The sequence below is a fragment of the Dama dama genome, chromosome 21, assembly GCF_033118175.1.
Source record: "Dama dama isolate Ldn47 chromosome 21, ASM3311817v1, whole genome shotgun sequence".
Lineage (NCBI taxonomy): Eukaryota > Metazoa > Chordata > Mammalia > Artiodactyla > Cervidae > Dama > Dama dama.
In genome coordinates, this window is record NC_083701.1 from 73,889,341 (window position 1) to 73,914,257 (window position 24,917).

General features: G+C 42.4%; 1 protein-coding gene across 3 annotated transcripts in view; it reads right to left on the minus strand.

The window, feature by feature from the left end:
• Positions 1 to 13,748: 13,748 nt before the first annotated feature.
• ATP6V0D2 (ATPase H+ transporting V0 subunit d2) overlaps positions 13,749 to 24,917 on the minus strand; it is a 49,560-nt gene continuing 38,391 nt past the window's right edge. For 2 of the 3 annotated variants that reach the window (XM_061122878.1, XM_061122880.1), the window contains 5 exons: positions 24,417 to 24,496; positions 22,547 to 22,624; positions 17,887 to 18,063; positions 16,660 to 16,737; positions 13,749 to 14,630 (listed from right to left, as the gene is read on the minus strand). In XM_061122878.1, coding sequence (XP_060978861.1) covers positions 14,469 to 14,630; positions 16,660 to 16,737; positions 17,887 to 18,063; positions 22,547 to 22,624; positions 24,417 to 24,496 — 575 coding nt within the window. In that variant the 3' untranslated portion in view covers positions 13,749 to 14,468. The remainder of the gene's footprint in view (positions 14,631 to 16,659; positions 16,738 to 17,886; positions 18,064 to 22,546; positions 22,625 to 24,416; positions 24,497 to 24,917) is intronic. The other variant, XM_061122879.1, reaches the window with a different exon arrangement.

Consider the following 24,917-nt stretch of genomic DNA (forward strand, 5'->3'; position numbering starts at 1 on the left):
CTTCGCATGAGGTGGCCAAAGTATTGGAGTTTCAGCTTCAGCATCAGTCCTTCCAATGAACACCCAGGACTGATCTCCTTTAGGATAGACTGGTTGGATCTCCTTGTAGTCCTAGGGACTCTCAAGAGTCTTCTCCAACACCAATATACACACTAGTATATATAAAATAGATAGCCAACAAGAACCTCCCATATAGCACAGAGAACTATACTTAATGTTTTGTACTAACCTATAAGGGAAAAGAACCTGAAAAAATATAGATATATATGTACTTACAATGGAATCACTTTGCTGTACATCTAAAACTTACACAACATTGTAAATCAACTAGAAAATCAATTATATAAATCAATAAAAAGTTGTTTGTTTTGAAAAAAGAAACCTGCTCCCACATAATATCAAACCAAATAATAGTCTTTGAGGTATCTCTGTCTTAAAATAGTTCTCCATAACTCTGAAGTAAGTTCTGGAGAAAGAACTTAAGACAGATGATCAGAAAAGCAAAAAAATAATGATCAGAATTACCAAAATACCTTCATCATAATTGCTTTCCTTTACCTAGGGTCGTTATTTCACGTCTTGCTAAGTTTCCCTAAGTTCAAGTATTAGGACTATTGAACTGGTTTATTTGGGGAGTGTCTCCTTTGGAATGACTCATTTGAGACTCATTTGGCAGATCAGATTAATTGCTTAAGTACTTAGAAGGAGCAGATGTCAAGGACGAAGCACAATGCTATTCCTCAGTGAGTGCATTTTCAGCTCTCTCCTCACCTCGAAAAAGAAGTTCAAGAGGACAAAGGTCTCATGTCTTCATGCAGCTGTTAGTCTGTGTTTGGGTGTGATTTCCTTGTCTTACCTATGCCTGGAGAAGACCTCTGTGGAAATGGCCAGGCTCTCTCTCTGCGGGTTACACAGTTACATAGAGAAGATTGTTTGGAACAGATGCTTAAATGCCATCTTACCAGGAGATCATACTGAGAGCATGGAATAGATGTGAAACCCCCAAAACAGTTGTTTCCCCAATCTCAGCCACTCCTTTAGTTGAAAATAGCCTTCTCTGAGAATGAACGGGGTGTGGTTTGGTGCCTGGTGAACACAGACACGAGTATCAGTAACATCTGGACTTTGCAATTAACCTTCCTTTCCACCTGCAGTTATTTAAAATAATTTCCATTCCTTTCCTTTTTCTAAATATCATTCATCTTTTCCCCTCTTAATATTCCCATTAATTTTCATCATTGAAGTGAAATGTTCTGCACTTTTGCTTTTATCTCCATGCCTAGAACTCTTTGAAAGAGAGAGATAGCGTAATTAGTTGAATAAACGGTGCATGGCAGAGTAAACCATGTTTGACAATTCTTTTAAAACGCCATATAAATGAGGGAAATAACCAGTTTTTTAATGTATCGTAGAGTCCTGTGAGTTTCAAGTTAGATGTTAAAAGAGTTTGAGCAGGCAGGCAAGTTGGACTGAGAGTCATGACCCACATCTACTTTGGTGTGCAAACACCACGGAGCAATTTTGGTTAATTTACCTGCTCTTCGGGTTTGTCCTCTGTAGACACCTGTGTTTGTAGATGACAGGAAATAGGCTCCATTTAGTTAAGCAGTTCTTGGCTGAGGTGTATTTCTGTGATTGAATTGGCTTGGCTTCTGACTGTGGTTACTGTGCCAAATGTGAGTGCAGACAAAGAACTGCAGTCTGGCTGCTCTGACTCTCAGCGAATGCTGTGCTTGGGATGGATTCTGGGTCACTTTTCCCCCTTTGGTTGCAAAGGTCAGGAGTGGGTGGTGATGTAATACTTGCTCTGCATATATGTTTATTTACTCAACAAATACATGTTGGGTGCCTACTATGTGCTGAAGATCTCATTGTGGTCCAGAGGAGCCCCCTGGGACCCCATCTTTGAATGTGTTTCTGTTTTAACTGACTGAGGAGGTGACATTCTATCAGACTCAGTTGTTTGGGCTTTTAAAAAAATCTTTTTGGTCTTCCCTTGTGGCTCAGCTGGTAAAGAATCCACCTGCAAAGCAGGAGACCTGGGTTTGATCCCTGGGTTGGGAGGATCCCCTGGAGGAGGGAAAGACTACCCACTCCAGTATTCTGGCCTGCGGAATTCTATGGACTGTATAGTCCCTTGGGTCGCAAAGAGTTGGACACAACCGAGTCAGTTTCACTGGCACTGAAAATATCTGTGCCCCAAAGGAAATTTATGGGTCCCTGGCCTAATTATATTTTGGCTTTTCCTTCTATTAAATTAACTAAACAAGGAGGACATTAGATTGGGATGGTTTTAAGACCTTAGCAGTCTTTGTAAGCACACCAAAACTTAGACCTATAAATGCCTCAAGGTTAGGAAATAAAAACCTGAGAACAATCCATAATAAACAGTCAACTAGGCCTCCCCAAACAAGGCAGATGCTTAAGCTATAGCCATTCAAACAATCTCCTTGCTTTTCTTTAGCCTTTTCTCTGTAAGTCTGTCCCCTTAGCTGCTGTTGGTGGAGCACGCCTGACTGCTTCCAGCGTGGAGCTGCCCCAGTGGAATCGATTTTGCTTAAATGAACTCTTAAAATTTTTAGTATGCCTCAGTTCATTTTTCAGCAGTTCTTGATTTGAATCTATGTATTTTGCAGGTGGAAGAATTTGTGCATTCATTCATTGAACAAATATCTATTAAATGCTGCCATATCCCAGGCTCTGTTCCAAATACTGAATATATTAATGTAGTGATGATCAAAAAAATAAATTTCCTGCTCTCACAGACCATAGTTGGGTGGGGAAGGCCAACATTACAAAACAGATAAACAAATCTATTATGGTTACAAATTGTGGTAAGATATAAAAGGTAAGGAACAGGATGCTTTGAGAGAGACAATACAAGGTACCTCTTTAAAACTGAAAAAAGTCTTTGAGAAGCTGAATATAGAGGAACATCGTGTACTGGTGGTTTGCACAACTTCAAAGATATGAAAAGTCCCCATTGGAACTGGGCAATGTGACAAAATCATGTTAAAACCTGAAGGAAAGGAGCCAGCCTTGGGAGAATCCAGTGGGAAAAAATTCTATGTAGAGAGAGGAACATAATAGCCCTAAATGGGAACAAATCAGGACTACTGAAAATGTGAAAGAAGGCCAGTGAGCATGGTAGTGGACAGAGGCTGTCAGTGCGAAGGCAGCAAAGGTCTGACCTTTCCGGGCCTTGTAGGTCATGGTAAAGTCCTGATTTTATTTCAAATATAAGGGGAAATGATGGGAGAGCTTTTGTTGTTGCTTTAAAGGGTAATAAGGTCTTAGGTTTTTAAAAGTTCTCTCAGTTGTAGTGGGGATGACAGTTAGAGGTTTATGGACCTAACCACACAAAAGATGATGAAGTATTGGACTTAAGTGGTGAATTAAAGAAATATTTTTGTTAGCAGAATTGGGAGAATTTACTTACAGGTTGTATACTATGGGTAAGGGAGATTAAAGTGTCATGATATAACTTAGCTATTAACATTTTAACTTTAAAATGTTAACTTTAACTTTAAAATGTTAATATACCAAAGTTTTGATAACTAGCATTCCAAATAATTTTACATTCAGTTCAGTTCAGTCACTCAGTCGTGTCTGACTCTTTGTGACCCCATGGACTGCAGCATGCCAGGCTTCCCTGCCCATCACCAACTCCCGGAGCGTGCTCAAACTCATGACCAAAATTTGGCACTTAGCATTGGATGAAATGGCAAAATTATTTTCAAAGTTACACTGGGCATGATATGGCCCAGTAGTCAGTAAGGGCTCAGGGTCTAAATGACTAAAATCATTCGATAAAATAGGTAGTTTTTCTACTATTCTAATAATTTTCTACTAATTTTTTCTACTAATTCTAATATTTTCTACTATTCTATAAAAATAAACGAACAAATTTTAAAAAATGCTTCCTCAATTCTCAAATAGTAACAGAACGATAAAAATTATAATTGCAAAGACTTACATGAAACGCCTTGGCAGGTCAGTCACTGTCTAATCCAGAGCATTTGTTGCTATTGGCTAGGCTGGGCTGCAGCTCATCATCTCTGACATGACATGGGGAATACAGATAACTTTTAATGAAATCTTTGAAGCCTTGGATCCAGTTCCATGAGCTCTGCAAATTCCCAAAGACGTGAGATGGTTTCCTTCTCATATTTTTATGAAGTTTGATAGGATTTCTGTCATTTTTCACAGGACACATTTGGAACAAACAGGAATCTTAGTCTTAAACTGGAGGTGATAACTTAAAGAGAAAATTAAAAAAAAAATTTTTTTCTGTTATCTCTAAGAAAGGTAGTAACTTAAAGCCTATAACTTAAAGAGAAAATTAAAAACTTGTCTACCACATCTAAGAAAGTAGAATATCTATATCTATCTATGTATCTATCTATCTAAGATGGAAGACACAGAACACTTGAGACCTAGTTTTGACTCCTATTCTTAGCTCTTCTATGACTATAGTTTCCTTATCTGGAAAACTAGTGCTCATTCTAGTTCTGAAATTCTACGTACCCATTTTATGCCTATCTTTCAGTATCCAGCTTAAATTATCCATTTTATTTTATTTTTTTGGGCTAGATACAACAGATGTAGACATGTTTCTTAGATGGCCATATTGAATAAGGAACATTTAGCCTGATGTACTAAATTTGTCAGAGAAATCCAATTTAAAAAAATTGTTAGAGCAAGATATGGCCATCAGACAGATTTACTGTAGAAAGTTAATGGACCATACACATATGTCAATTTATTTTCAGAGCCATTGTGCTAACATTCAGTTTGAATTTGTGCCGTAAGACCTACCTTCAGAGGCTGTGGAGAACACCAGTTTCCCTGGAGCATACAAACCAAATTATGCTGCGTATTTTCTTCAGGTAAGTTATTTCTTGAAGTGCACTATTCTCACGGCTTCGATCCAGAGCTGATGTTGAACAGTCATTTTCTCTGTGGACTGCAGATATCTGCTTCATTTTCGTATAAGCATCCCTCTTCTCCTTGCTGTTGCTGTCCCATATTGTAAAACTGCTCCTGTCTTAAGTCAGAGGACGCTCTCCGCATGGTTCAGTACGGGCTGGCAGCATGTCCAGCTGTTGTTGATTTACAATCTCTCCATGGTCTTGCCTGAAAGTGGTCCCATCCGTGCAGGATAGCACAGGCTACTTCCTGAACATAAGGATGTATGTTTTCTTTTAGAAAACACCAATTTAAATTTCCACCTGCTCTTCCTCGATTTATAATACTTACTAAAGAGGTTCTGCATTTGTCCTGCCCACTCTTCACTACTCTGCTTGACTTATTTTAGTTGCCCTTAAGCCATAAAGATGACTTTTATATAAATAAAAGAATTCAGAAATGATTCATTTCTGGGTGCCATGAGAAAATGTGAGGGCACAAGTTTCTGCTATTATACTGAAGGTGCTGCCTTAATAGTAATTTTTCCCATTTGATCATGTCATCCTGAAAATAGACTTCAGGAAATGTCAGCTGGGCTGATGTATTTATGTCTTTAAGACAATTAAGAGCGGTTTTAGGCTTCCAACAAAACTGAGAGGGAGTTACAGAGATTTTCCATGTACTTCCCACCCGACACATGCAGTCTCTCTCATCATCAACATCCCTCAGCAGAATAGCACATTTTTCATCAAGGATGAACCTACATTAACACATCATAATCACTCAAAGTCCACGGTTTACCTTAGGGTGCAGGCTTGGCGTTGCACATTGCAAGGGTTTACACAAATGTATAATGACATATGTCCATCAGCAGAATATCTGGAGACTCACTGACCTAAAAATCCTCTGAGCTGGGCCTATTCATCTCTCCCCCCACCACCCCTGGCAAACACCAATCTTTTTATCGCCTTCATAATTTTGCCTTTTCCAGAATGCCATATAGTTGGAATCATGCAGTATGTTGTCCCTTTATATTGGCTTGTGTCACTTCATTTCAGTTCAGTTGCTCAGTCGTGTCCAACTCTTTGTGACCCCATGAACCGCAGCACACCAAGCCTCCCTGTCCATCACCAACTCCCAGAGTCCGCCCAAACTCACGTCCCTTGAGTCAGTGATGCCATCTGACCATCTCATTCTCTGTCGTCCCCTTCTCCTCCTGCCTTCAATCTTTCCCGACATCACTTAATGATATGCATTTACGATAGTCCATGGGGTCGCAAAGGGTTTCCCTCGTAGCTCAGTTGGTAAAGAATCTGCCTGCTGTGCAGGAGACCTGGGGTTCGATTCCTGGGTCGGGAAGATCCCCTGGAGAAGGAAATGGCAACCGGCTCCAGTATTCCTGCCTGGAGAATCCCATGGACAGAGGAGCCTGGTGGGCTACAGTCCACGGGGTCACAAGAGTTGGACACGACTGAGTGAGTTTCACTTTCACTTTTCAAGCTTCCTCCGTCTTTTCATGCCTTAGTGTTGAATAACACTCTACTGTCTGGATGTATCACTGTTTATCTGTTTACCTACTGAAGGACATCTTGGTTGCTGCCAAGTTTGGGCAGTTATGAAAAAAGCTGTTACAAGCATCTGTATATTGGCATTTGTGTGGACATAAACTTCCAACTCCTTTGGGAGAATACTGAGGGGGGAGGTGATTGCTGGTTAGTTTTGTAAGAAATCACTACACTGTCTTCCGGAGTGAACATACCGTCTTGCACCCCCACGAGTAATGAATGAGAGTTCCTTTTGCTCCACCTCCCAGCCAGCATTTGGTGTGTGCATCCTGGACTGTGGCCATTCGAATGGGTGTGTAGTAGTATCTCATTGTTGCCTTAATTTGCATTTCCCTAATGATCGATGATGTGGAGCATCTTCCCATATGCTTATTTGCCATTTATGCATCTTCCTTGGTGAAATTCCTCTTACAGTATTTTTTTAACCAGGTTGTTTATTTTTCTAGTGTGGAGTTTTAAGAATTCTTTGTTTTGCGTAACAGTGCTTTATCAGATGTGTCTTTGCCAATATTTTATCCTAGTCTATAGTTTGCCTTGTTATTCTCTTGATATTGGCTTTTGCAGATTTAAGGGAATGTGTAATGTCTGTTATTCTTAGGTAAGGTGTCCATTGTGTTCATCAGATTCTTTTTTTTTAAATCAGATTCTTAAAGGATTATTTGAATTCAAATGATTAGAGCCATGGTTAGTGACTCATCTTAAAGTCGATGCTCAGGTAATCCTGGTATTTCACAGAATTACCGCCAGCACAGGGAACAGTTGACTATGAACTGATAATTCCCTATGATATGGTTTATGTTTATTTATTTGCATGTGTGGTTCTTGCATAACTTCCTTCCAGTCTTTCTACTGAAAGCCTTTCAGGTTCTGAAAGATTTGTTCAATACAAACCTCTCATCACAGCACCAGGGGGAATCCTTGCATGCAGTCATGTGATCTGGACATTCAGGGCTAGAACTGATGGCCAACCAAGCTTCCATGTTGCCACATATCTTAAGAAATAGATTGAGTTAATATATATCTAATCATGATCACTAAGGGGCGTCCCTGATAGCTCAGACAGTAAAGAATCTGTCTACAATGCAGGAGACCTGGGTTCAACTCCTGGGTGGGAAGATTCCCTGGAGAAGGGCGTGGCAGAGCATGCCAATACTCTTGCCCGGAGACTCCTATGGACAGAAGAGCCTGGCAGGCAGGCCACAGCACATGCAGTGGCAAAGAGTCAGACATGCCTGAGCAACTACCCCAACCACAACAACCAACAATCGTGATCACTGAAATATTACCTATAGATTTCCTTTTAATCTTCACTTACATTTGGGAAAAAAAGAAGTCAGTGTCATAGAAACAGAGAGTAGATAAGTGACCAACAGGGCCAGGGAGAGGTACCAACAGGGAGAAGTTGGTAAAAAAAAGGTCCAAACCTTTGGTTATAAGATGAATAAGGTCTTATTAATAGAATCTAATGTGTTACATGGTGACTATAGTTGATAACACTGTATTGCATGTTTGAAATTTGCTAAGAGAGTAGAACTTAAATATTCTCTCACAGATAAGAATAAAGGTGTTAATGTGATGGGAGGAATCCTTTCACAGTGTCGGTGTCTATGCATATCAAATCATATTGTGCACTAAAATACCTTACAATTTTGTCAATTGTACTTCAAAAAAACTGAAAAAAATGAAAATCTGTTACTTTAAAAAATTCCTGACGTTGCAGATGCAAAGATGGGCTCAATAAAGGACAGAAATGGTAGAGACCTAACAGAAGCAGAAGATATTAAGAAGAGGTAGCAAGAATACACAGAAGAACTGTACAAAAAAGATCTTAATGACCCAGATAATCATGATGGTGTGATCACTCACCTAGAGCCAGACATCCTGGAATGCGAAGTCAAGTGGGCCTTAGGAAGCATCACTACGAGCAAAGCTAGTGGAGGTGATGGAATTCCAGTTGAGCTATTTCAAATCCTGAAAGATGACGCTGTGAAAGTGCTGCACTCAATATGCCAGCAAATTTGGAAAACTCAGCAGTGGCCACAGGACTGGAAAATGTCAGTTTTCATTCCAATCCCAAAGAAAGTCAATGCTCAAAACTACTGCACAATTGCACTCATCTCACACACTAGCAAAGCAATGATCAAAATTTTCCAAGCCAAGCTTCAGTAATACATGAACTGTGAACTTCCAGATGTTCAAGCTGGTTTTAGAAAAGGCAGAGGAACCAGAGATCAAATTGCCAACATCCGCTGTATCATCAGAAAAGCAAGAGAGTTCCAGAAAAACATCTGTTTCTGCTTTATTGTCCATGCCAAAACCTTTGACTGTGTGGATCACAATAAACTGTGTAAAATTCTTCAAGAGATGGGACCACCAGACCACCTGACCTGCCTCTTGAGAAACCTGTATGCAGGTCAGGAAGAAACAGTTAGAACTGGACATGGAACAACAGACTGGTTCCAAATTGGGAAAGGAGTACCTCAAGGCTGTATATTGTCACCCTGCTTATTTAACTTATATGCAGAGTACATCATGAGTTACGCTGGGCTGGATGAAGCACAAGCTGGAATCAAGATTGTGAGGAGAAATATCAATAACCTCAGATATGCAGATGACACCACCCTTATGGCAGAAAGTGAAGAGGAACTAAAAAGCCTCTTGATGAAAGTGAAAGAGGAGAGTGAAAAGTTGGCTTAAAGCTCAACATTCAGAAAACTAAGATCATGGCATCTGGTCCCATTATTTCATGGGAAATAGATGGGGAAACAGTGGAAACAGTGGCTGACTTTGTTTTTCTGGGCTCCAAAATCATTGCAGATGGTGATTGCAGTCATGAAATTAAGAGACGCTTACTCCTTGGAAGGAAAGTTATGACAACATATTAAAAAGCAGAGACATTACTTTGCCAACAAAGGTCCATCTAGTCAAGGCAATGATTTTTCCAGCGGTCATGTATGGATGTGAGAGTTGGACTATAAAGAAGGTTGAGCACCGAAGAATTGATGCTTTTGAACTGTGGCATTGGAGAAGACTCTTGAGAGTCCCTTGTACTGCAAGGGGATCCAACCAGTCCATCCAAGAGGAGATCAGTCCTGGGTGTTCATTGGAGGGACTGATGTTGAAGTTGAAACTCCAATACTTTGGCCACCTGATGTGGAGAGCTGACTCATTTGAAAAGACCCTGATGCTGCGAAAGATTGAAGGTGGGAGGAGAAGGGGACAACAGAGGATGAGATGGTTGGATTAAATCACCAACTCAATGGACATGGGTTTGGGTGGACTCCGGGAGTTGGTGATGGACAGGGAGGCCTGGCATGCTGCGATTCATGGGGTCGCAAAGAGTCGGACACTACCGAGTGACTGAACTGAACTAAACTGATGTTGCAGAAATGAACTATAATATATTAGCATTTCACTCATTTTTTAAAAAAGCAGAAAATTAAAAATAGAACAGTAAAACAAACCAAAAATTTAAAAACAGTGAACATCTTATACAACAAAATATGTATCTCATCAGCATGAAGAGTTGAATACAGAATGAACTGCTTTAATTTTTAAAAACTTACAAAAGAAGAATCTGAAAATGTTTAAATAGTTTAAAATCTAAAATTGCTGTTTGTTCAAAAAATAACAAAGGTAATAAGGACTATCACCTCTGAAGAGCTAGACTCAGTGTCAGTGAATCTGGTACTGCCTGATCTTATTGGAAAGCAAGACGCTACACTGTCATCTAGAGTTGCTTGCTCCTATCTGGCTTTGGGCATGACATGTCTGTCTTCAAATGGCACAGAAGTAGTCCCTCCGGGTCAGCGTCAAGACTCATTTGCAGGTGATATATGTAAAAAACCGTTACCTTCCCCAACCGCCTGCAAAGATGACTGGAGAGTGGACGACTTAGGCAGGCCAAAGAAGGACTTCAGGGTGGCCACAGACACTCTAAGACATATCAGTGGATGACTACTGAGCGCCATTGTTCCATTTGTACTACTGCATAAAAGTACCCCTGATTGATCGGTTCAAAGCAACAACTCTTTATTGAGCTCAAGGATACTGTGGGTCAGTAGTTTAGGACAGGACTTGTCTAGGTAGTTCTTGCCTGGGGTCTCTCATGCAGTTGTGGTTAGGTATTGGGTTAAGCTTTAGTACCTGAAGGCTGGCCTGGGCTAGACATGGCAGTCTAGACATAATACTATTGGTAGGAGTTCAACTGGGATTGTCATATTGAATATACCTTGCTTCTCCATATTGTCTGAGTGTCTAAACTTGGCTGCTGAATGTGGTTTGCCTTCCTCACAGTCTGGGAGGCTCAGGTAAGCTGGACGACTTCCATGGTAGCTCAGGACTTAAAATCCAGTAAGCAAAGGGAACGGAATAACCTTGGACGGCATACAGCACTGCTTTTCTGGATTTTGTGGGTTATGCGTAAGTCACTAAAGATAGCTTATGTGCAAGGAGGGGGGGACAAAGACCCCCATCTCTAGGTGGAGGGGTTTTAAAGAATGTGAAGACATATGCAGCCTTGCAGAAAAGCCACTGCAAACAGTCTTAATGACAGCCTGCTCTATTGAGAGGGAGTCTGGTACTTGCTTCCTGAAATGGAGATCTAATAATTTCTTATTATTTATTTATAAAACTTGCTTCCAACTTTGTCAATAAGATCCACACTAACTGGAATGTTAACAACATTCTTACAGAGATCAGAAGTCTGCCTAGAGCTACTAATGTACTTTTATAGCTCATCAATGATCCTAGTCTTTAAATGACATTTTGTGGATCTGGACAGAAGGACAATTTCCTGGGGACCATTTCCAGTATATTGATTGACACTTGTTTCTGTATGCATCTCCTTAGTGTATTCTCTTTCCTTTTCAAAGAGAAGTCCAACTCGCCTTCCGTGGGACAAACAGCCAAACTCTCTCATTGAGCAGTGCTCTGAGCAACTGTATTTCACTTAGTGATCAAGCGGGTTGTGTAAGCTGGAAACTGCAGCACAAAGTGACTGAGGAGAAAGTGAAAAAGTAATTGATGGGAGGCCAGATAGAGTAATGAAGATGTAAAAGAGAAAAATGAAGATGGGAAATTGCTCAGGGCAGGTGGTTTGGCCGTTATGATAGTTTCTGCAGCCTATTATTCATAAACCTCATACATTTTGTAACTATGCAGCAATCCAAACTGACATAAAAACTCCCACTATCAGGTCTTGCCACAATACGGGAGACACGGGTTGGATCCCTGGGTTGGGAGGATCCCTTGTATTCTTGCCTTGAGAATTCCATGGACAGCAGAGCCTGGCGGGCTACAGTCCATAGGATTGCAAAGAATCGGACATGCCTGAGTGACCAACACTTTCACTTTCACATATATCTGCATCTTACCTATGAGGTCTGACATTATCAGCATGTTTCAAGTGGTAGGTTAAAAGTTATTACTGATGAAACCTCTCAAATCTGACCACCAAGTCCTTCTTCACTCTACAAAGTTTTATTTATCTTTCTTAATGTCTTATTAAGTTGTTGCCATGCTGGGGGGAAGGGTTAATTCAACTTGTCCAATATTCAGCAAGACAGCCTTAGGCGAAGTTCACCCAGAATGGTCCTTTTTATTTGCTCTCAGCATTCCTAAAGCATTGCGACAAATAAAAGGACTGCAATTCCCCCCCCCCCCCCACCCCCCAGATATTCTCCAAATTTCCTGAGAACTGCAATTGCTGATTTTGAATCCCCAAGCACCGCAAATTCTCCTGACTGCAAAACTTTCTTAGAGATTTAACAGGTTCCTGCCCACGGATAAACTGATAAATGACTTTGGAACCTTCGAGAAGGGGGTGGGAATGAAGGGGTTGGGAGTGGCCGGAAGTCTGCCTGTGGCGCGGGCTGGACCGGGTGCAGACCAAGCATTTCTGGGTGTAGAATCCACTAGAATACAGTGTTCCAAGACAAACTGCAGCCGTTTATGGAGGTGGACATCTGAGACTGATTGAATACTGCTGGGAGGTGGGTGCTAAAGGGATGACAAGCAGCCTCAGCTCCCACCACTTAGGAAACGAAATACATTTTTGCCTCATAGTTTTTTGTGTTGCTCCATGTACCTGATTTACTGGCCTCGTTTCCAAAGGGTCCCCGAGGTATTACAGAGAAATCGGATCCCAGCCACTTAGAGGCTGTAACTTCGAAGCCAAGTTTTCCCAACAGCAGTGTGCGCCCCGATGTCTAACAGGGCACATCCTACAGAATGTGCCTCATGAGGGGACAGGAAATTCCTTTCTCTTCTGTCCGCACGATGGTTAGACTTGGTGGCTAGGGAGGGCTTCGGGGGGCTGGCGGCTTCCTTGCTGGCATGGAGGTGATGAGAGGTAACCGCAGCCCGCAGCCCTGGGGCACGTGAAGGGCCCACACGGGTCATGGAGAGGCGGGTGGGAACGGCCCGGTCTGAGAAAGCACTGGACTTTCTCTAAGGGGCCGCTTTGCAACCAGCATCTTTGCCCTCGACCCTTCCGGACGCCCAGTCTTACGCGTCTCCCCCGCTGCAGACACCCTGGGTGGAAATGTAGCCTACGGGCGTCTCCTGGCCTCCGGGCTTCGGAGGGGAAGACGGCAGCGGCAGGTAGGGGCAGGGGCCAGCCGGGGAGGACGCTTTCCACGCCAGAGGCGGCCCTGGAGCAGCTCCCGTGTCCGGCTGCTGAATCCGCGCTGGAGCCTGAGCAGGGCGGCCTCCCCGTGGGAACACGGCCTGGGCCCCCTGCGCAGCTGGGCGGAGAGGCACCGCCTTCCTTCTGACTGCGAGAGCCACTGCTTTTCCTCCTGCTTAAAAATTCCTATCACTGAAATTAGAACTATTTTACGATAAGTTTAATTTTTTTTTCCCCCAAAATGGATTTACTTCTTGTTCTTTGGGCCTAATTCAGTATAGGTATACTGAATATTCCTGGGCTGCCCTGGTGGCTCAGACGGTAAAACGTCTGCCTACAGTGCGGGAGACCCGAGTTCGATCCCCGGGTCGGGAAGATCCGATCCCCTGGAGAAGGAAATGGCAACCCACTCCAGTATTCTTGCCTGTAAAATCCCATGGACGGAGGAGTTTGGTGGGCTACAGTCCATGGGGGTCGCACAGAGTCGGACACGACTGAGTGATTTCACTTTCCATACTCTCTGTAAATATTCTTACTTCAAGAACTTTTCAAATATAAATATATGTTTACCTTTTAAAATATAACAAAAAAACCCCAGATTTTTCTATTTAGGAATTTTTTATTTTTATTTTTAAAGAAAGCACTGGAGCAGTGTTTGTTGATTTTTCTTTCTCTGGTAAACTTGAGTTTTATAGAGTTGCCATATCCTGTGAACCTATGATTTATGTTTCTGAACGAAATAAAATATAACAACTTTTTATTCTCAAAGTATTAATATGAAGAAACTGTAAGAAAGAGAGGTATACCTTTTTCTTAAATGAAAGTTGTGAGAGAATAAGTTATAGTTGGTAGCCTTAGTAGGAAATTTAACACTACCTGCACCTATGGAATATAATTTGGAACTGTGTAGCTTTCCCAAGCGTACCAGATCAAAGTGTATTGGGAAAAAATAGTGTTTTCCACCATGTGTGGTCCTAGATGCCTATGTACTACTCTGGATTTCTGTGGACATAGATAAGGAATGGACAGTTAACAAGTAAAGGAGACACTCAGTATTTGGGCCTGTGGATAAACATGGGAAAGCAAACACTTTTTAATAGATTTGATTTTATAAGAAGAAAACGAGAATAGGGAAAGTACCACAGGTTAGTTAAAATTAATGTCTAAGGCCCAGTGGAGAATGAGGCGTCACAAGATTTGAGGCTCCCGGAAAAAGATACGCTTTGTTTCCGGTTGCTTTGCTGTGCCTCCAGTGGGTGTACAGTTCATGAAGTGCAGCGTCTAGATAATACGGCACAACTCCTTTATTTCCCTCATCACCTCCTCTTAACATTTATGGTTTTCTGCATTTGAGGCCCCTCACTGGGTTATAAGATTGGAATGTAACTGTTGATTTTAGTTCGTTGTCTCTGCGAAATGCATTCGGCTATCCACACGATGTTTCTCATTTCTTGTTCCTTCAGCTTGGTGTATGCGTAAAACACGCCGTAGTGGAATTGCCTGTTAAATGCCAGCAAGTTCATCTGTACCTGACGAAGGAAGAAAAAAAAGAAAAACATCGACCATCACCTTATATGGAACATACTACATTAGTGAAAGAATAGGAAGCCACAGACCAGCTTGTTTAGTGTTTATCTGTATTTAAATAGACAATTTCCAGTTGGGTCAAAGAAAGGGAAACAGCAGGAAATTTAGCAAGTCTAAAGGGAGGGTGTCACTTTGCAGAGAAAGGCAGACAACCAGCAGTTTAGGAAGTAAGTTTGGAAAATTGTAAGACAGGCTCCGGATCTCAGCAGCACTGCTAGCACTGACTCACTCATTCCTAGGACTTCAACTGTGTCAGTGTGTCAGTGTGTGAGTGTGTGCAAGTGTGTGTGTGAGAGTGTGTGTGTGTGTGTGAGTGTGTGTGTGTTTGTGAGTGTGAGTGTGTGTGAGAGTGTGAGTTTGTGAGTGTGTGTGTGTGAGAGTGTGTGTGACTGTGACTGTGTGTGTGAGTGTGAGAGTATGTGTGAGTGTGTGTGTGAGTGTGTGTGAGTGTATGTGTGTGTGTGTGTGACTGTGTGTGTGTCTGTGAGTGTGTGAGTGTGTGTGTGTGTGTATGTGTGAGTGTGTGAGTGTATGTGTGAGTGTGTGTGACTGTGTGTGTGTGTCTGTGAGTATGTGTGTGTGAGTGTGAGAGTGTGTGTGAGTGTGAGAGTGTGTGTGTGAGTGTGTGTGAGTGTGTGTGTGTGTAACTTGGTAGTGATATTGATTTGGCTTCTAGCTAGTGGGCTTCTCTCATTTAGATATTTTCCCTTGGCCACAACGTTTACAATTCTCAAGTAGTTTTTAAGCTACTGAACTCCTTTTCAGGGCAATGTCATACAGGAATCAAATCTGGACCAAGTGACGCTATGAGTTTCCTTAGAAACTTGACATATAGTTAAACTGTTAAAAGAACATTAAAAAAAAAAAAATTTTTTTTAACTAGGGTACAGTCTGAAATGGAACAATGCCTTTATTCTTTTCCATTTAGGAAAAAGAAGAGGTACCAAGTCCCTTAGTTCTGAAAACCTCAAGCAAAGTTGTCAGGAAGGGGAGGCTCCCCTCTGTCAGGAGCAGGCAGGCATTTTTCCTGCCAAGGGGGCCCCTTTAACAGCCGTCTTTGCAGCAGAAGTGCAAGAGTGTGGGCTTTTAAAACATCCCTAATATATGAAACAACTTGCATTGTTTTCACTTCCTTCTAGAGAGCTGTTAGAAAATACCTAGAGTAGGACTTACAGGAAGACTCTCATACTGCTTTCTGGAGCCAGTCTGACCCTAAAGTGTGGGTAAATTTCAGGCTTCTCTCTAAAACCAGTGGTTTTAGGGAGATGAATAAAACACATCATAAAAAACTCTCCAGATTTGGGGGCCCCCATAGAGCTACCTGCCTCTTGTTCCACATTCCAGTAGCCCACGAATTGGCTATAAGATTAAAGTACTCTTCTGCCTTTTCAGGGAAACACAATAATCTAGACTGGATGGATTTCCATGCAAATAATTCTGAACTATTATAACAGCACAGGAGTGATAAATCCTCCTTGAAGAAGGGATGGGTTAGAGGGTGTGCACTTAACAGAGTGAGCTCCATGATGACAGTCAACACGCGATCATGAGGGCATCCTAGCTTTGTTTCCCTAGGTAACTATGGACGAGCTGCCTCACTAGCATATGCTATGCTGGAGGGTCCCCTGGACAGAGGAGGCTGGTGGGCTACAGCCCAGGGGGTCGCACAGAATCGGGCATGACTGAAGCGACTTAGCACACACGGCTGGCTCACTCCCGGAACCTCACTATGAGCACATCTGTCTGGATGGGACAATCCCACGCGAAGCCACCATTTGTGACCCTCAGGGCCTTGACGCTCCACGGCAGGCACACTAACTGATACCTGTCCAAGCTACGAATGTGCCTAGTCAGTTGGCCTGGTCAACTGTAAAAAGAAAACCCAAAGCATAAAAAATAAGAAAAACCCCTAAAGCCCAGAGTATGAGAAAAAGGGTGTAAACGTTAGGAGCATTTCCATTTCCATCATACCTCACGCTCATAAAACACATCCTCCAGGGTCTTTCCCCCACTGCTGGCACTTACAGCCTCAAACAAAGGCTTGTATGCCTGAAAAAGAAAGACAAGACATTGTTTTTTAAAACAAGTTTTCACGTTTTACAAGCATAAAAATTATATCTTTCCAGCAACAAAAGAATTGCGCATCTATTTTAGAACATCTATCCAGAAGGCCTGGATGTTTTTTGTAGGCTCTTTGGTCTCTTGAGGGAATAACAAAAAAAATCCAAACAAGGAGAGTAGGGATGGAATTCCATTCTGTTGGCTTATTCAGGCCTATAAGGCAGGAGGCAAAAGCAATTCTACTCTCTGTGCACACAGTTTAAGCTAATTTCCATATTTGTCTCTTAGCGCTGGTTAGACACATCGTAGAGGCTAAATGGTTTAATCGGTATGGGTTCACAGGTTTTTTGAGATGACAACTGATAAAATTCATGTGGAATTTTAAGTGAGGAAGGGGTGAAAATGGGGAGAAGCTCAAATTTTAGGATTATGCTCAAGAGCCTCTTGCAGTGACACAAAGGTTCATGCATTGTTGGTTGGCTTCTCTTTCCCTGGGGGCAAAGATGAGAGGGGTGTCATTCTAGTCCTGGAAAAGCTCCCTGGAGGGTCTGTGTGTTACTGTCTGCAAGTGAGAAGGGAGGGTGCCAGGGGATGAGGTTATAACCTTGAGCTGAGAAGCTTCAGGCTGTCCAAGAGCAACCAGGCGCGCAGTAAGAGGACGTGGCAGCCCTCTTGCCCGAATGCTGGCCACCGAGCAAAGAGAGTGCTATAAACAGTATGACCATATTCTGCCCTCCTAGGAGACATTCTGTACCTAGCAATGTTTGCCCAGTGGGCACTTGAAAGGGCGGCTGGGGCAGGCTCTTTCGCATAACTCCGACATGAGCTCACATTTCCACCGCACCAGTCCCTTGGGGAATTTGCTCTATCAAGCACTTTATAAAAAAAAAAAAAAAAAAGGCTCAAATGACCATCCCCTGGAGATTTAAACAAGTACTTGCTTGGCAGGAATCTTAGAAAACACACTAGCTTGGGTTAGAAACTCGGTGTATTTCTTTGGGAGAGACATCCTAGCAAGAGACTGCCTTCTAGCCTATAAACATTATAACCGCATTAGATAAAGTGTCAATGTGATGTGTGGACTTTCTAAAGCACGCGAGACGAAAGCACGTGAGACATTCCAGGGCAAGCACGCACTCCGTAACTGTCCGCTACCCTCTTCATCTGCTCGAAGTCCTCGGCTTGGGCCAGCAGGCGCAGCCCCTCGGGGAAGAGCTTGCCGCAGGTCGGGTAGAGGGTCTCCCGGTCCTCTTTGCTCAACTCGGTGCCAAAGGAGTTCAGAGTGATGATAAAAGCACGCCGGTCAGCCTCAAACTTAATTTGCAAGACATCAGAGTCAGTGAAATTGAACCAGGTACTAAATGCTCTAGACAAATTCATTTTCAGAACGATCTGCCTTCTTTCCAATCTATGGCTAATTATAATGTGGACATGTGTTATTAATGTTCCCACAGTCTCTTCCTGTCACGGAGCAACTCGGCTGGCCAGAGAAGGAGCTCACAGCAGTGACGACAGCCCAGGAGGCCAGGGCATTCCACTAAAACTCAGTTCCCAGGCTCTGTTATCAGTTACTCAAACGTTTCTCTCGCATAGGCGCCTAGAGTCTCGAACGGCTCTTCCATAAAGATCAAAGTAAGACCTACTTGCTGGGATCGATTCAGAGACAGGACAAGATAATGCAGATAGAAGGTCCTGGCAAAATGTATAGAACCAAAAAGTGCATGTCCTACCAGTTAACATCCCTTTCTGAATGCTGACATCAGTAGGATCTTTAAAACAAACCGGGCTACTTACCATCTGTTTGTACTTTTTTCTTCTTTCAAGTCCTAGGGTCAGTTCAGTTCAGTCACTCAGTCATGTCCGACTCTTTGTGACCCCATGAATCGCAGCACGCCAGGCTTCCCTGTCTATCACCAACTCCCAGAGTTCACTCAAATCAGTAAATCTAAGCCTGTCACTAAGGATCATGGGACTTGGGACAAGGAAATACCTGTTTCCTTATTTGTCAACGGTGAGGTCTGACCACACGCTCTCTCAGGAGGGGTCAGTCTGCTCCCCACCTGTCTCCTCTGCGCTGAGCCCTCCTAGACGCTGAGCTCCCAGCCCCACGTGCCGACTCTCTTCTTCATCTTACCGCCAGACCCTTCTTGAAATCGCCTTCTATGTCTTCACACTCCTCTTGGTTCTGCTTCTCCCCACTCTGACCATTCCATCTCAGTCTGTCCCCCATTTCACCTCCTCTGCCTGCCGGGGGAATCTGCTATGATGACCTTGGGCTAAGAAGGCCTTCTCCACCTACCCAAAGCTACCTGCGCTTACCACATTATTTTAAAATCTCCACGTGTGTCTTTCATCCCACTGCACTCTAAAATCTTTGAGGGGTCATGTCTGTCTTGTTCCTTATTTTTGGATATCTAGTGCCTGACACAGGAAGATCTTAAATGTTTACCAACTCCAACAGAACGGTCCACCGTCCTACCACTCTAAAATTCTCTACCTTATTGCTACCGGAGGTGTGTTTCAAGGGTTCGTAGCTTTGACATCAATGGAAAGCTTATTAGAAGTTCAGAATCTTAGACTGTAGTCCAGACCTAGTGAACTAGAATCTGCATTTGAAATGAGATCCCAAGCTTACTCATATGCACATCAGAGCTGAAATGAATTGCTCTACAGTATCATTTTTTTTTGTTTTTTTTTACTAATTAACCAATAGCAAATCCAGACTTACAACACATCTTACTGGAACTGTTTTGTTAGAACAGGTGTTTCCTATCAGAGCGAGAGTTGGTTTCTTCTGATTCTTTTGATTGCTCTCATGGAAATTATGGGCACGTCAGAAGCAAGGGGAGGCCTTATATGGAAGCAAAGGTCGCTTCTTCTGGCTACTGAATATAACCAATCCTGTCAGTAATCTTAGGCCTTCCAGGGATAAGAAAAGAAATGCAAGAGGGAGATTTCATGGCAATAAGAAACCCAGTATCTGGTATATAATAAATGTTAGCTATTAATAGTGCTATTGTATACCTCTGTAAGGTTATTATTCTTTTTTCATTTTTATTAAATGAAAGATTATTCTATAGTGCTTTATGATTTTCAAGTTTCACGTTTCATATAATCCCATAATAACCCTTCCCCTTATTCTGTCCTTCCCCCTTCACTCACTTCACTGGTAACCACTAGTTTGTTCTCTTTATCCCCGAGTCTGCTTCTTTTTGGTTTATTCACTGGTTTATTTTTTAGATTCCACATATAAGATAACATACAGTACTTGTGTCTCTCTGTTTTATTTCACTTAGTACAATGCCCTCCAAATCCATCCAAGTTGCTGCAAATGGCAAGATTTCATCCCTTTTCATGGATGAATAGTATTCCATTGTATATATGTACTACATCTTCTTTACCTTTTCATCTGTTGATAGACATTTAGGTTGCTTCCATACTTTGGAAATTGTAAATAATGCTACTATGCACATTGGAGTGTATGTATCTTTTCAAATTAGTATCTTTGCTTTTTTCAGATATGTATCAGGAGTGGAACTGCTGGGTCATGTGGTAGTTCTAGTTTCATTTTTTTTTTTTTTTTAGAAAATCCCATACCATTTTCCACAGTGGCTGCACCAATTTATATTCCTAGCAACAGTGATGATGGTTTCCTTTTCTCCACATCCTTGCCAACATTTGTTGTTTATATTCTTTTTGGTGATAGTCATTTTGACAGATGTGAAAGTTATTAATCTTAACATAACTCTTTCCCACATATTTGTTAGGTACAAAGTATGTGAATCATTGCTAAGCCACAGGAATTATGCCATGTAGAATCTATACTTTGAGCCATAGATAATGTGGCTTTTTATAAAATGGCTAGTACTTAAATTTATGAAAAGAAAGTGAGGTGCTTCAGAGGGTCACTAGGCTGCTTGTGTTATGCGCTCAGCATGTCTGGAACTCACTTTTTGACAACTGGCATGCCTTGAAAAAAATCTTTTTTGATGCCCACTGCCCGTGTAATACAGATAGAGATAGAAAATATTTTTGGAGTCCTCCAAAGAGTTCTTAACTTCAAGAACTGCTTTGACTTTAAATTTTCAACAGTATCTTTAACTATAAAAGTTTAATAATCAGATATTTGAAGGGAATTACTTTTATCAAGGGGCTTCCCAGGTGGCACTAGTGGTAAAGAACTTAAACTGCTAATGTAGGAGATGTGAGAGATGTGGTTTGATCCCTGGGTCGGGAAGACCCCCTGGAGGAGGGCATGATAACCCACTCCAGTATTCTTGCCTGGAGAATCCCAAAGACAGAGGAGCCTGGTGGGCTACAGTCCATGGGGTTGCAGAGTTGGACATGACTGAAGCGACTAAGCGCACACACACTTTTATCAAACACAGTATCAGAACGTTAGGTTAAAACATGTGCAGATGACATTATTTCAGCTTTTTTTTCTTCTTCTTCAATGAACAGTTCTTATCAGGCTTTTCTTGAAATCAGAAGTCATTCCAATTTGTAAATATTAATATCTACCCAGTCCTGAGTGTTCATTGGAAGGACTGATGCTGAAGCTGAAACTCCAATACTTTGGCCACCTGATGCAAAGAGCTGACTCATTTGAAAAGACCCTGATGCTGGGAAAGATTGAAGGCGGGAGGAGAAGGGGACAGCAGAGGATGAGATGATTGGATGGCATCACCGACTCGATGGACATGAATTTGAGTAAACTCTGGGAGTTGGTGATGGACAGGGAGGCCTGGCGTGCTGGTTGCAAAGAGTCAGACACGACTGAGAGACTGAACTGAACCCACCAATAAAGCCACTATAACTGATAATCTAATGATTAAGGATATTCTTTAGACAAAACTCCTTTCCACAGGGCAAAGCAAGAGCTTTCTAAGCCCAGTAAGCTTTTGTGTTTTATCTTTTGGCTGTGCCACATGGCTTCAGGGATTCTTAGTTCCCCAACCAGGGATTGAACCTGTGCTCTTGGCAGTGAAAGCGAAGAATCCTAGCACTGGACCACCGGGAATACTTTTTTTTTTTAAGATCCAGGTGAAATAGTAAGTCAGCAAGAGAGATCCAGGTAAAACACTCAGCACAAACTACGCCCAGAATTCCCCTCTGATCCCTTGATCTCTGGCCTGAGTCTCGCGTGTGTGTGCAGACTGACATTTGCAAGCAGGAGGGCCTCTGGGCACAGATGAAAGCTGTGATGATGAAGAGGAATTAAAGGGAGTATAGCATCAGTTAGAGAGGTGGGCGCCGATGGTGGCATCTGCCACTCTGTGAGGAGTAACTGGGCACGCCAACTGGGAATCACCACCCCTGGTCTTTCTGCTGGGAGTGGTGATGCTCAGGGGTTGCTCGTGGAGGCCTGTCCTTTAGGACTTACATGAGGAGCGCCACCCACAGGGGTTTTGTTGACAAGTTGTGGGGGTTCCCAACAGGCCCAAAGTCGGGAGGGAACTTGGTGATTGTTACGGGTACCTATAGTGCACCAGTTGTCCAAAGCATACTAAATTTTTAATGAATTATAATCTGCTTTCTTCCTACTACATCCAAGTAAATCATGATCAAACTTCTATAAGCATTATTCTTTTTTAATTTCCAAATAAGCTCTTCTCTGTAGAAAACTAGGAAAACACCACTTTATTTGAAGACATCACATGATACACATAATAAAATATATTGCTATTTTATTTCTAGATAAAATAACTTCTAAGAATAAAAAAAATGGTAGGATTATATAAGTAAAAAGTGTGTAAACCTGTTATTTGGCATAAAAAAGTCAAGGTCTCTTTCTTACCTCCAGAATGGGACACATGACTTCTGCTGTGACATCACCGTGATTCTTACAGAATTTGTAGAATGCCTCGATGTAGGACTTAAAAAGAAGAAAGACCACAAAACAAGAAAATGAGCATATTTTCATTTTGCAAATTTCTAGATCAGCTTTTCACTACTTATTAAACTGTTTAATGAAAATTGAATTACTTCTCCCATAGGGAGATATCTTATAATACGTTTGATGCAAACTTTCACCTTGCAGTACATTGCAGAGCCTAAAAAGCAAAACTCCGTAAAAGAACAAAATCGAACTTGTCATAGCTTGAAATAACTTACCAAGCACTTTTTTGCATGGCTCTTGGATTATTTCATAGTTAATTCTCGCTATTCTAACAAGAGTATGAAACTCTCTTATGAGCTCAGCAAATAAATCCAGAATTGGGCCTATGAAAAAGTGAAAGTCCAAGCGCTCAGGAGACACATTTGGGATGGTGCTGAGTGTGGACAATACATGGGGAAGGCAGAGTCTAGGCGCAGAGTCAGACGGTCTGTGTTTGAGTCTCAACTCTATTACCTACTAGCTCGCTGACTTCTGCCAACTAAATTTACCTCTCCACATTTCAGTTTTCTCATCTGGGGAGTGGGGATGGCATGTAGATTTGCTGAGTAGAGTAAATGAACTCATGCCTAGAAATGCTTAAAACAGTGGCTTCTGCTAGCTGTATCTCAGGGATGCCTCCTCTAAGCCCATGGTCTCCTTATAAAAAGGAAGCAGCGGCAATGCGGTGCCTTGGAGAGGAGGGTTCATACGTTGCAGCATGAGAAGCTAGATAGAGGCCATGTCCGTTCAGGTGCTCTGTGAGACTGTAAGGATGCTGTGGTTGCATGGGGGACACGGACAGCCCCTGTGACTCAGCCCGTCACACAGAGCGTCTCAGAGGGCGGCGGCGTGGTCCAGAGAGACAGTCACGCTGCACATGGTGGTGTGGTGTCCACGGGCGGCTCATCCTGGTGCGCACCGTCAGTAAATTAAAATTCTGTGGGCAGGTTCACTGTGAGACTCACGGGCTCTGTAACAGGGCTGAGGTCAGAGACGAAAACTACATAACACAGGGCTCACGGTGTAAGCTGCTGCTTTTGAAATGGACTGACGTTGTTCACCCCACTCATCTATCTACCTATCCATCCTTCCATCCATCCAGTTGACACCTTTTATGTGCCAGGCACCACGTACAAGCTAAGGATACAGAGAAGAATGGGATCATCTCAGGAATCTTGCTGGATGGCAGAAGTTGACATACGAATATTTAACTAGAAGAAAGGTCAGGACTAAAAAGAGCTTTGTTCCCATGATGCCTGACTTCACAGTTCAGAGGCTGGCTAACAAATGCTAGCGCTAAGTCACTTTCAGTCGTGTCCAACTCTGTGCGCCCCCATGGACTGTAGCCTACCAGGCTCCTGTGTCCATGGGATTCTCCGGGCAAGAATACTGGAGTGGGTTTCCATTTCCTTCTCCAGGGGATCTTCCCGACCCAGGGATCGAACCCACATCTCTTATGTCTCCTGCATTGGCAGGCAAGTTCTTTACCGCTAGCACCACCTGGGAAGCCCAAAACCAAACAGCTGAGCCAATTGTCGGTCAATATAGAGAAAGTGTTATTTGCCCAGTCGTGTCCTACTCTTTGCAACCCAGGCAAGAATAATGGGGTAGGTTGCCATTTACTTCTCCAGGGGATCTTCCTGACCCAGGAATGGAACCTGGGTCTCATGCTTTGCAGGTGGATTCTCTACCAGCTGAGCTGCTAGCAAGTAAGTAACATCTGATGAAGAACTCTGGTTACAATGTATTATATAATAAAGGAGAATATCATATCTGGGGAAACAGTTACCTTGTACAGTTTATTACGTAGGATTTCAATATTCAGTTCATCTAGAGCATTTTCAGACGTACAGTCTTGAAAGAATGGAGCTGAAAGCAGAAATTATCATCCAAAATAAATCAAAAGAGGATTTTAAATTGTAGAAAATGTCTCCTGAATGTACCACCCCCTCCTCACTGCTAACTAGGACAATTGACAGCCTCAGTGAAGCTAACAGTGGCGGTGATGGGGGAGTGACTACTGAGGAAGCATTTGCTCTGCGCAAGCCCTCAGTAATCACTGGATACACTTGAACATTTTCAATCCTCCCAACCTTGTACTCCTCACTTTATGGTTTCCGCTTTTGAAGTCCCTCCCCACATCAGCCAGCCATAGTTACCATTTGCAACCTTACAGTGTGACAAGTATGGAGCTGTATTAAAAACTGTCCTAGTTTTTAAAACTCTTTGATAGGAAGAAAGTATTGTTTTCAGCATGAGGAAACTTGAGTGAAATGAATTGTCCCATGTC